Source organism: Corythoichthys intestinalis, chromosome 18, assembly GCF_030265065.1.
Source record: "Corythoichthys intestinalis isolate RoL2023-P3 chromosome 18, ASM3026506v1, whole genome shotgun sequence".
Classification (NCBI taxonomy): Eukaryota; Metazoa; Chordata; class Actinopteri; order Syngnathiformes; family Syngnathidae; genus Corythoichthys; species Corythoichthys intestinalis.
In genome coordinates, this window is record NC_080412.1 from 16169575 (window position 1) to 16182711 (window position 13137).

At 39.1% G+C, this 13137-nt stretch overlaps 1 protein-coding gene across 1 annotated transcript in view; it reads left to right on the plus strand.

Moving 5' to 3' along the window:
* LOC130906163 (E3 ubiquitin-protein ligase RNF43) overlaps positions 1-11442 on the plus strand; it is a 197966-nt gene extending 186524 nt beyond the window's left edge. The window contains exons 5-9 of the mRNA XM_057820147.1: positions 22-123; positions 1802-1972; positions 2056-2158; positions 2408-3847; positions 6385-11442. Coding sequence (XP_057676130.1) covers positions 22-123; positions 1802-1972; positions 2056-2158; positions 2408-3847; positions 6385-6410 — 1842 coding nt within the window. The 3' untranslated portion in view covers positions 6411-11442. The remainder of the gene's footprint in view (positions 1-21; positions 124-1801; positions 1973-2055; positions 2159-2407; positions 3848-6384) is intronic.
* The last annotated feature ends 1695 nt before the right edge of the window (positions 11443-13137 follow it).

The window sequence follows — 13137 nt, forward strand, 5'->3', positions numbered from 1 at the left end:
TAGTATTTGCTCTGTATTCAGCCACATTATGATGTGGGTATCCTGCTCACCATTGTCTTGGCCGTCTTAATGATCATCCTCATCTTTGCTTTCCGCTACAAGTGCAAGACCAACAGAACCTGGGTAAGAGGACAAGTACTGTACATGAGCAAACTGTAATTGCAGAATGACAGAACAGTTGTGCAGCAACAACAAAATAGAAAGCCTGCGGATAGCATATTAGGAAACTGCAGCTCAGTCAGGTTGTGAATTACTACTACTACTACTAATTAGGATCTACTTTCATTATTCAACGTTTTCTGTCATTTTTTTTGCTGGATTTGTATCCAAAATAGGGTCTGCTATTTTTTTAAAGTCACTTGCTGTGGTATTTCATAGCACCTTAATCTAAACTAGACAAAATGTTCTGTGTGGATTATATGTGTAGCATAGACTTCATAATATATATAGACGGGACACGGGGCGACAGGGCCGATTCATAGGGGGCCTATCTCCGTCAATGCTGACCAAGTGGAAACACAGACAAAGTGCTTTTTACGTTAAAAATTCTTGTGAATAACTGCTTAAATCCCTGAAATCTTTAAAGATATGGACGTAAGGCAGTCTCGATTCTTCAGTTAGCATTTATTTTACGTAAATATGTCAAATGTGCTGCTAGTCTTTAAGCCATGGTGGCGCCGACTTATCACCACAAAGAGCTTTTTACGTTGAAAATTCTTGTGAATAAATGATTAAATCCCTGAATTCTTTATAGATATAGACGTAAAACTGTCTCGATTCTTGATTAAAAGCAAAAAAAAAAAAAAAAAAAAAAAAACGACAGTTAGCATTTATTTTATATAAATTTGTCAAATATGCTGCTAGTCTTTAAGCCACTGTGGCGCTGCCTTATCACCACAAAAAAGCTTTTTACGTTGAAAATTCTTGTGAATAAATGCTTAAATCCCTGAATTCTTTATAGATATGGCCGTAAAACAGTCTTGATTCTTGGTTAAAAGCAAAAAAACGGGAAGTTAGCTTTTATTTTCCGTAAATATGTCGAATGTGCTGCTAGTCTTTAAACCACCGTCACCACAAAGAGCTTTTCACATTGATAATTCTTGTGAATAAATGCTTAATCCCTGAATTCTTATAGATATGGACTTAAAACAGTCTGGATTCTTGGTTAAAAGCAAAAAAATGGACAATTAGCATTTATTTTACAAAAATATTGTGAATTATGACGCCAATGCTGTAGCAGCTTATTTCTCCCATTGATTTTTTTTCACAACGTTTCAAAATGCCTGGATGGTACGAAAAATATAATAATTACCTTGAATCCTTGAACACATCACTCCTGAGACAATCCTTCCTATTTGTATGCAGTAGAGCTTTCATGCGTTTCAACCTAAATCCGGCATTAGATCGCTGCGTGCGTGTGTTTGAGAATAACTCCTCTTGATGCTGGGTGTGGGCAGGCCCCTTACTTGAAGGTGTGGTGCAATGTCTGAGGGATGTGGCCCATCAATATAATTATAAGGTCTTTGATGTTCAGTAATTTTCAATTGTCTTGGATGCATTACTCACGTGCGGTTGGTAGTACTACTATGGCATATGGAACCCCATCAATGTAGCAAGTAAGTGCAAATTGGGTGCCATGGCCAATATACACTTTGCAGGAACAGGTCTATTTATTGGCGATAATGACGGTAGACGTGTAAAAACTCCATAGAAGGTTTTATATCGATTTAGCAAAATATATCAAAATATGGTATAGCACTAATTGTATGTAATTATTAAGAATATTGTTGCTATCATGCAGGACTCGGTGCATCAACAAACAATACGGGCCATCAGTCGATTAGAGACCAAAACCTACATCTCTCAGGGTTGTGCAGGCTCGCAGCGCCCCCGTGGGGCTTGGGGTTCAGCTAGCAGCTCCAACTCCACCCCGGTATGTGCTATCTGCCTGGAGGAGTTTCAGGATGGCCAGGTAAGAAGAATCCTCACAAAGGCACGTGTGCTGATTTATTTTCTATTAACTTACATATCTCTCTCTAATTTTTGTTACCCAAGCATCTGAGGATCATCTCCTGTGCTCATGAGTTTCATAAAGATTGTGTCGATCCATGGCTGCTGCAGAATCGCACCTGTCCTCTGTGCATGCATAACATCATGGGTGAGAACAGAAGACAGACACTTCACACTTCTATGTCTTGCTACAAAATCTTGTTAACTCTTTCAGTGCCATTAACGATGACAGACATCCAAATATATCATATTTTAATCCCTCTGCCATGAATTTCAATGTACATTTGTGTTCTATTGTCGTAAGTCATCAAGTAACATTTAAATCTCAGATATGAATTACCCTTGGGTTGACAATACATAGTTTTGCATGTGTTGTAACCGTGGCTGTAATCTACAGGGGTAGAGAGGCACGGCCAGAGGGGCAGACTACAATCCAGTCCAGAACAACGTTTTCTCCACCCTCCGCCTTACAGCAGTCCACGAAACCGCCCGTTCCCCCAGCATGAGATCCCTTTCTCTATGAGGCCGCACTATCCCCGTGGACCCTCAGGCTCGTATCCCTCTGTTGCCCACTACAACAGCTCTTCTCCCATGGACGGCCAAACGTTACATTTGCTCACCAGCAGGCCTCATGGTGCCCCCTGTGGTTACCACCTACCATCAGACAGTCACAGAAGACCCCACAGGACGCGCGGTAACTGCAGGACTTCTCACCACTACACGCCACGTCGGTCCTGTCACAACTATCGCTCGTCTTGTTCGGCTCAGCGCAACGCCTCCAATCCCAGGGCGCACCACATCACTTCTGCCGCCCCGCAGCTCCGCGGAATGGCGATTGGCCGGCTGGATGAGGGCAGCTGTTCCGGCGCCAGCTACCTCACGGATCGCAGTGGCTATTTAGCCGACGGTCCGGCGAGCGACTCCAGCTCGGGGCCTTGCCACGGCTCCTCCAGCGATTCGGTTCTCAACTGCACCGACGTGTCCCTGCAAGGAGTTTACGACAGCTGGTCCACTTTCCGCAGCTCGCTGAGCAGCGATTACGACCCCTTCGTATATCACGGGCCGGGCTCCGTGGAGGCGGAAGCCCAGGCCCGGCCCAGGTCTCTGGATTCTGTAGTGAACAAAGTGGGCTGCCATGAGGATCCACCTCAAACTGTGTTCAGCCACATCCACTACCACCGCCACAGACACCACCACTATGAGGACGGGGAGCACGGCCAGGGCCCGAGCAGAGGTTCCGATGAGGAGCAGGGCTCCGCTGCGGAAGCAGCCCCTCCTGCACTGCTCTCTGATAAAGACTCGCCCGATCACTGCCAGTGCCAAAAAAGCGACTGTTCCCACCTGCCCAAATCTGGGATGGATGCTCGGGATCAGGACTCGAGCAAGTCTTCGGGACCCTCTATCCTGGTGTCCTCCATCCCTTTACATCTCCAAACCCACTGCTGCCACCAGGGACGCACTCCCAGCGCTCCGGGACGGGGCTGCATGCAAACCCCCCCTTCCGTTCGTTTCCACCAGAGCTTGGACCTTCAGGACGATCGGAGTGTCCGCGTCCACTTCAGCCAAGGCTCGGGCTTCTGCTGCTCTCCCCCCGAACTACACCCCGCCCTCCTTCCCGTACCTCTAATTCTGGACTCGGGAAGTATAGACGATTGGCCCTGCTGTGCTGGAGCCCATCTCGTGTGGCAGAAGCGGGTACAGGAGGCCCACTCTGAGCCTCAGCTTCTGGGGACTCGGACCTCTATTGAGAGGCCCCCGTGCCGGTTCCACCACGGCCTCACCGCAGACCGCAACACAGACATTTGTTTATACTGCCCTAAAATATACCACAATCAGGGTGAGTCTTGACATTATTTTTTAACTCGTTATAACTAGTGGCGCACCAATACTATTTTTTCGCCCCCCGATTCTGGTACTTCGTAGTTGGTATCGGCCAGTGTTTCTTTTAACACACTCACTTGAATTTCATTGCTATCATAGCTTGGTCAGGCACAAAGAACGTTCATTCGCCCCTGCCAGTCAAAGTCGTTTTGACATCTAGCGCCGTCAATGGCACTAAAACATGATCACGCAACACAAGCCGTCCCAGTTATTTTTATTATTCCTTTTTTCATTGTATTTGTTTACAATTTTTGAACACAAAATACCTGAAGTAAAACTGTAAATAGTTTTGTTTTATTTTTCATTGTTTTCATTAGTTCCATTTTTAATAAAGAAAAAAAAAGGAAAATTGTTAAAGAAAAAAACTAAATATTCTCTATGGAGTCATGACAGTTTTGAACCATGTTTATTTACCTCTTAACATTTATAAAAGTTGAAAAAAAAAAACAGTCAATATTTTAAAGTATATATAATGTAATATATGGCGGAAAACACTCAGGTGACTTGAAGTACCGCTCTGAGACCCCCAATTTGGCCAGATTTCAAAATTGTCCGATATGCATGTGTGATACATCATTGGAAAGCTTAAAATCTCAATTTTATGGGGGAAGACATTTTTTGAACAGGAGGGCACTTTTGAAAAAAAATTTTTTTTAAACACCAAAACCATAACTGGAGGCAAGAGCACGCAAGAGCAGAATTAAAGACGCCACGATTTTAACGACACATTATCGTGAATTTACCTTGTTTCGATCCAAAAACTCCATGTGGCATGTATCACTGAGTGCCAAGACACAGCTGTGAATGGCCACAGCCAGGTTTTGGGGGGATTTTATGGGTGAAACATGGTGATATAACAAGGGTAGCGATGCAGAAATCGCAGACAACAAGGAGTGGTTGAGATTTTCTTTTTCATATAGTTACCCTTTTAAATGTTATTTTTCAAATTTTCTTTGTTTGGCTCGATAATTTATCATTTAATATATTGGGGGAAATGCAACAGTGACAAAAAAAATACAATTAAGCGATAGTTATGAGGTAGATATCTCTGACTTTTTTACAGATGCCAAATTTTTCATTGTGACGTAATTTGTTTCAAAGTTTAAAATATGCGAGTGAATAATTTTTTTAAGTCGTTTTCTTTTTTTAAACTAAATATTAGACGTCAATTAATGATTCTAAGCTAAAAATGACAGACATTTTGAATAATAAATATAATTACTTACCTTCTTTTTATGGCGAGGTTGAAACAAAAACGGTTGCCCAACATCTGTAAACGGAGGTTTCCAGGGTAAAAGGGGCAAATTAAAAATAGTTCGGGGGCTTAATGAGCCATGAATCTGCTATGGCAGCTTATAGACATATTGTTCTATCAAACACAACAGTTGTTTTGGCTTAAAATACAACAGTTTCTCTGCAAGAGGAGTGCAAGAGCAGAAACTGCTTTTTCAGTCTTGTCTGTGTTTTCCGCCATATACAGTGTATAACAAAAGTGAGTACACACCTCGCATTTCTGCAGTTATTTAAGTATATCTTTTCATGGGACAACACTGACAAAATGAAACTTTGACACAATAAAAAGTAGTCTGTGTGCAGCTTATATAAAAGAGTTTATTTATTTTCCCCTCAAAATAACTCAAAATATAGCCATTAATATCTAAACCCCTGGCAACAAAAGTGAGTTAACCCCTATGAGAAAAAGCACATCTCTAAATGTCCAAATTGAGTAGTTCTTGTCATTTTCCCTCCAAAATGTCATGTGACTCGTTACAGGAGTGCTGTCAGCATTGCTGCAGAGATTGAAGAGGTGGGGGGGCCAGCCTGTTAGTGCTCAGACCATACGCTGCACTCTACATTAAATTGGTGTGCATGGCTGTTACCCCAGGAGGAAGCCTCTTCTGAAGACAGTACACAAGAAAACCCGCAAACAGTTTGCTGAAGACATGTCAACAAAGCACATGGATTACTGGAACCATGTCCTATGGTCTGATGACACGGGCGGGCTTTCTTGTGTACCGTCTTCAGAAGAGGCTTCCTTCTGGGGTGACAGCCATGCACACCAATTTGATGTAGAGTACGGAGTATCATCTTCAATCTCTGCAGCAATGCTGACAGCACTCCTGTAACGAGTCACATGACATTTTGGCAGGAAAATGACAAGCAGTACTCAATTTGGACATTTAGGGATGTACGTAGTTTCTAATGGGTGTACTCACTTTTTTTGCCAAGGGTTTAGATATTAATGGCTATGTTTTGAGTTATTTTGTGGTTATTATATTAACTCTATTATATAAGCTGCACACAGACTAATTTTCTTTGTGTCAAAGTGTCATTTTACCAGTGCTGTCCCATGAAAAGATATACTTAAATAATTAAAGGGAATCGTAAAAATCGTATCAATTTCCATCCCTAGACTTGACAGTGATTAACTTCAGAGATTCTCTATTATGTTGCAAAACTTTCTTATTATTAATTTTATGTATTTGTTCGCAGGATCTGAAGAAGAGTCTGGTGTTTGAGAACTTGTTTCCCTAATATGACGCTGCTACACAGGAGCCACAATGGATGATCCTTTTAGTTGCTTGTGCTCTCGTCTGCTGCCACAAAGTCACTCTGCTTTGCCAAGATACAGGATTTACATTACCATCCCTTGCCAGAATGTACCATTAATATCATTTTGTCGTCATGTCATTCTGGGTCAAATCCCTGGAAAAAATAAGCCACCAACACTCATTCAAGTGCTTTACATGACAATCAGGAGTTGACGTGGAAACACCACAAAGGGTCTTTTCGGTCTGGTTGTCGACCCTCATGAAGTCGGACTCCACGTGCGCGTGCCTGTTTTCTTTCAGAACATCTTGTTTGCTCACCGCGGTACCTTCGTTCACTTGCGTGACCTTCATCTTCTTTGTCACTGAGTCAAGCCTCAGCTGATGAAACGTCTCTCTCTAAGCCTACCTCAGATTTTGTCTTGCCTCATACACAGGGTTTTTCTTTCAAGGTACTGCTGTAGATTTTTGGGTTTAAATTTTTATCAGATCCAAGTAGCTTCCACCACCTAAAAAATGTCATGTTGCTAGTCTAACGTAGGAAAAGCTTATTTCGGTGACAGTTCACTGAGGTTGCTGAGCCTTCCATTGGCTTCATTTTTGATAGCATACCTTAGTAATGGCAGCTCCTTTCATTTTTTGTTTTTGTTTCTTTTTTGTACAATGTTTTGTTTTCAAAATGACTGAATAGGGCTGGGCGATATGACCTAAAAATAAAATCAAGGCGACGAACAAAAGACCGAGAAAGGACAAAACAAGTTTAACACTGCCCTGCCTTTGACGGCGTTAGATGGCTAATTCATTTTTGACTGGAAGGGGTGAATGAACAAATGTTTGAATGTCAATTCCTTCCTTCACCCCTCCCAGTCAAAATGGGATGCGCTTTCACAGGCAGACTTCCCAGTATAAATGAATTGGATTTCTATTGTTCTTAATGGCAGGCAATGAATTAAATATTATGAAATTGAAAAGTTGAAATTGAAAATAATATTTCAGAGGGTTTTGTCTATGAACATGTTTATTTATTTATAATTTTATTCATAAAAAATGTATAAAAACAAATAGTGATAATTTTTAAAATAAAAAATGAAATTATAACAGATCTGACATCCACATATATGTACATCACTTCAGAGGTGGGTAGAGCAGCCAAAAAATTTACTCAAGTAAGAGTAGCGTTACTTAAAAATGATATTACTCGAAAAAAGTAAGAGTAGTTGTCCAAAAAATTTACACAAGTACACGTAAAAAGTATTTGGTGAAAAGAATACTCAAGTAATGAGTAACATTATGAGAAACTGCTTATATTTTTGTTGATTTTTTTCTTTAAACAATGTTTTTTTTTTTTTTTCCTGAGCACAAAATTATCTATACAAACTATTGTTATAATAATAATGAACAATAACCCATTACATAACCACATTTAGACAAAGAAATTAGGGCTGTCAAACGATTAAAATTTTTAATCGAGTTAATTACAGCTTAAAAATTAATTAATCGTAATTAATCGCAATTCAAACCATCTATAAAATATGCCATATTTTTCTGTGAATTATATATATATTCTGTAAAATAAATTGTTGCAATGGAAAGATAAGACACAAGATGGATATATACATTCAACATACGATACATAAGGACTGTAGTGGGCATTTCACTGTACTGTCATTTAAATCTGGCTATGCTGTCCTCACTCCGAAGCGTCTACTTTTTCCAAAGCTAGACAGCTAGTGAACGACGCCTTAATAATCAGACTTCTTCCTTTTTCATCTGATTTATTAATAAAATGGCCTCAAACCATTGTCCTCTTTAGACCGTTTACGTAAAACTACAAAAAAAAAAGTAAACAAGCATTGCATTAGCAACAACGTTAGCTTAGCACGCTATACAGGTTGACTGAACATAAACAAAAAGCGTCTCATACAAAAAATATAACATTTCGCTTATTAACATAATATGTACATTCTTTACAACAACCATACTTACGGACAAATCTTTTCCAAGGATCATATAAGCACAACAGAGACGTCGTGCAGCCATATTGAACTGGCAAGAAAAAAATAAACCATGTCGCAAAGCGACCACAAGAGTTCGCTGTTAGACAGCACAAAACGCCTTGCTGTAAAACTTACCAAAATACTGTCTGAGAGGGACATGTGCGTTAATTGCGTCAAATATTTTAACGTGATTAATTTTAAAAAATTAATTACCACGCATTAACACGTTAATTTTGACAGCCCTAAAAGAAATACAAAAAAAAAAAAAAAATCATTGAATTCTGTCGAGAGAAAAAAAAATTACATTAATGAACCACTATTTGTCCAAAGCGCATGAGTGCCCTCTGGTGAAGAAAATAGTTCCTAGTTTGTATCGTGAAGAGTTTCTTCATAATTACTATTTTGAATTTAAAAGGATCATATCTCCGGTTTTCTGTGGTCAGTCGATGCCAAATAAAAACTGGGAGAGAGGTTAAAATATGCACTTTCGAGTCATGTTGATTGCAGCGCTCCTAATCAAATACTTCATTTTTTATGGTGCTTTAAAGACACCATGTGAATGAACAGGCTGGCGTGAAGATAGAACGGCAAGCTTGGGTTTGACTGGTAAAATGGAGTCATGTGATTATTGTTGCGACATCTCATTGGTGAAATTGGTAGAGCTACTTTTAGCATCGCTGGCTAAAAAATAATGAATCTAATATGTAGAATGAAGAGGAAAGATGTAACGACTCTTTTGTAGCCCAAAGTAGCGGAGTAAGAGTAGCGTTTTTTCGTCACAAATCTTCTCAATTAAAACATATACCTTGGTAAAACTACTCTTAGAAGTACATTTAAAAGTTACTCAAGTAAATGTAACGGACCTCTCACCTCTGCATCACTTGTATAAAAAATGCTAACATTGTGGCCTACATGGCCCAAAAATGTGTTGTCCAAATATGTGGATGGCAGGTCTGTAAGGGGTTAAGATTTATTTAAATAACCAAAAATACTTTCAGTAAAAAAAAAAAAAAAAAGTTACATGTTGAACTAAAGTAATGTAAATAAATTGCAAACTTTCTGCCTTAAAATTCTTTCTCTCCCACTATTTTTGTTGTCAAGCCCCAAATACAAAGTCATAACTTGACGAAGAAAACAATTACTATTCTTGTGGAGTAATATATTTAAGTGGTTGCGAGACTTCTTTTTTGGCAAAAATCAACAACAAAAACTCAATTATTTTTTTAATCATCCACAATAAAACAAACTGATGATGAACAAATGATTTATCGCCCAGGCCTATGACTGAATTGTGTTGCCCCATTAGCACTATGCTTTAGAGGGATGACATTTTTTCCATCTTTTGTGCTCAGCCCATCCTTTCCAACGACGGAAACTACTCAAAATCATTCATTGGAACTGTTGAAATAATCCGGTGCCTTTATGAAAAATGTCATACAAGTGAAATACTGCCTTAGCTGCCACGAGCTGTTCAAATGACATCATCTTGTCATTAGGGGAGAACTCTGAGGATCATCTTAGGAATTGCTAAACATTGGCAACTATTTAAAAAATTTGGTCCACCCTTAAAATAAATTACACAAGAAATAAATATTTTGGTATATATACATTTTGATACCCTGAAATGTGTGTTTTCTACTCTAAAATCAAAATTTCTGCAACTTCAAACGTTTCAAATTTGCTCTCTGCCTATTTTAACCACTCAACACTTGACCTTTGCACATACAGCTGAACCTCACCAAGAACAAATTTTCCAGTAGTTTTTGTCCCGACTCACCTTACTTACTTTACTTTGATAAAGGGCAGTCCAACTGCAGATACACTTTTTGTGCCATTCGTTAAAGCCCCTGGGCATTGCAATGTTACTTGTAGCACTTACTCAATCCTCACTTGTGCCTTATGCGTTCACAAGCCACATTGTAAATGTTTTCCGCATGATGCAGCCAACCACGGAGTGAAAATCTTGAAAACGGTGCCTTTGTAGAAATGTTTCCTTTTCTTTCTTACCAACATCCTTTCATCAATTGGATTACTTTCTCTTTCATTGCCGTCAAAGACGATAGACGTCCGGTCTTGTGGATGAGTTTATCACGATTAGACGTCCGATCCATTTAAAGTCGGAAGGTTTCATTCGCTGCTGCCTTCTCACTTAAATAGATCAGATGTGTATGTATATGTCAATGGTAGCCCTGGAGTTAAGAATCAGGGCGTCTTTTTTTCTTCTTCTTCTTTTTTTGTCGATGGCCGTGACTGAATTGAAAGTAGCACTTTGGGTGAAGCACATATAGACAGAATTCAGTAAAAAAAAAGAAAAAAAACTACTTCTTTAAAAAAATAAATAAATAAAAATAAAAAGTGTTTGAAACAAGCCCAAAAGGCAGAGCACACAAATAAAAGCATTTTGCATATCAATGATTTTGAACACTTCTGTTTGTGTATGTTTTGCAAGAATTTTAAGCTTAAACTGCCTTATCTTTTAAGAGTGCAAAAAAAAAAAAAAAAAAATCTCCAGAACACCAAGGGATGTCAGTATATTTTAGATACTTGTGTACAAAGAGAGTACAACAAAACAAATAGTGTTGTATTTTATATATATAATAGAACATTTCAATATAGTGACATGTCACTAATATATTTATTTACTAATATATTTATCCATTTTGTCCAGGTTTGAAAGGGTGGTTTCTGTATAGGCCAATTTTTTTTTTTTTTCTGTATGGAAGCTAACCAGTGCCATCACAAATGTATCAACCTGTCATTCCTTCATTCCAATTATATGCAAATAAATTATTTTGAAATAAATTTTACGTCTGTGTTTTCCTGCCTGACATTATATTTCATGGTAAAAATTTTAAACTGTGATTAATCACATGGTCATACAAACAAAGCCGTAATAAGTTGAAAGGTATGCAGTCAAAGGTTTTTTGATACATTGTCTCACAACTTTTGACTACAGGTATAGACAATACAGTAGTAATAGTCATACGCAAACCTGCCCTTACTTCCTTCTTCACGTCCTATCTGTTATTAGGTGTATCCCCTCCAAAATTTTAGGATACGAAAGGTAAAAATACAGTAAAGGCCGGTACTTGCTGCTCCAAGAGTTTACTGAACGTAACATACAGTGGTATGAAAAAGTATCTGAACATTTTGGAATTTCTCCCATTTCTACATAAAACCACAATCAAATGTAGTCTGATCTTTGTCAAAATAGCACAGATGAAAAAACAGACTTCAACTTCAACCAGACGCTTCCTGTAGCTGCAGATCAGTCTGGCACATCGATCAGGACTAATCGTTTCTATTGCCCATTCTTCTCGACAGTACTGCTGTAGTTCAGTTCGATTCATGGGATGTCTGGCATGAATCACTGTCTTTAGCTCATGCCACAGCATTTCAATGGGGTTCAAGTCTGGACTTTGACTTGTCCACTCCAGAACGTGTATTTTGTTCTTCTAAAACCATTCTGAAGTTGATTTACTTCTGTGTATTGGATCATTGTCTTGTTGCAGCATCCATCCTCTTTTTAGGTTCAACTGTCTGACAGACGGCCTCAGGTTTTCCTGCAAAACATCCTGATGAACTTTAGAATTCATTCTTCCATTAATGATTGCTAACTGTCCAGACCCTGAGGTAGCAAAACAGCCCCAAATCAAGATGCTCCTCCACAATGCTTCATGGTGGGGATGAGGTGTTGATGTTTGTGAGCTGTTCCATTTTTCCTCGACACATGACGTTGTTTGTTACTCCTAAACAATTCAACTTTGGTTTCATTAGTCCACAAAATATTTTACCAAAACTTCTGTGGAGTGTCCAAGTGCCTTTTTGCGAACATTAAACGAGCAACAATGTTTTTTTCTTAGACAGTAGTGGCTTCCTCCGTGGAGTCCTCCCATGAGCACCATTCTTGGCCAAAGTTTTACATATATGTAGTTGATGTGTGCACAGAGATATTGGACTGTGCCAGTGATTCCTGTAAGTCTTTAGCAGAAATTCTAGGGTTCTCTTTTTACCTCTCTGAGTATTCTGCGCTGTACTCTTGGCGTCATCTTTGGTGGACGGCCACTCCTTGGGAGAGAAGCAGTGCCAAACTCTCTCCATTTGTAGACAACTTGTCCAACTGTCGATTGACAAACATCCAGACTTTTAGAGATTGTTTTGTATCCTTTCCCAGGTTTATACAAATCAATAATACTTGATCGGAGGTCTTCAGACCACTCTTTTGACTGAGCTGTGATGCACATCAGACAATGCTTCTCATCAAGACAATTCTTACCAGGTGTGTGTTTTATAGCGTGCAGGGCAGTTTTAAACCACTCATCAGTGATTGGGCACACACCTGACTTAAATTGTTTGGTAAAAATTGGCTTCAGTTGTTCTTTACGTCTCCCTAGGTAGAGGTTTCACTTGCTTATTTTCCCCCTTCTGTCATTGTTTGCATGGTATCCTCACTAAAATATCAAAACCTATAAATGTTTGGGTGGTTTTAGTTAAAACAGACATTGTCTTTACATCTGTGATTTTGACAAAGATCAGATCACATTTGATGATGATTTTATGCAGAAATGTGAGAAATTCCAAAAGGTTCAGATATTTTTTCATACCACTGTACTTCTAGCTACTCTTCCATTGGCTATTGCATAGCATCTTTCTGGCATCCAATTGGCTAAGCAGGACCTCTATGCATATGTGTGTATCCC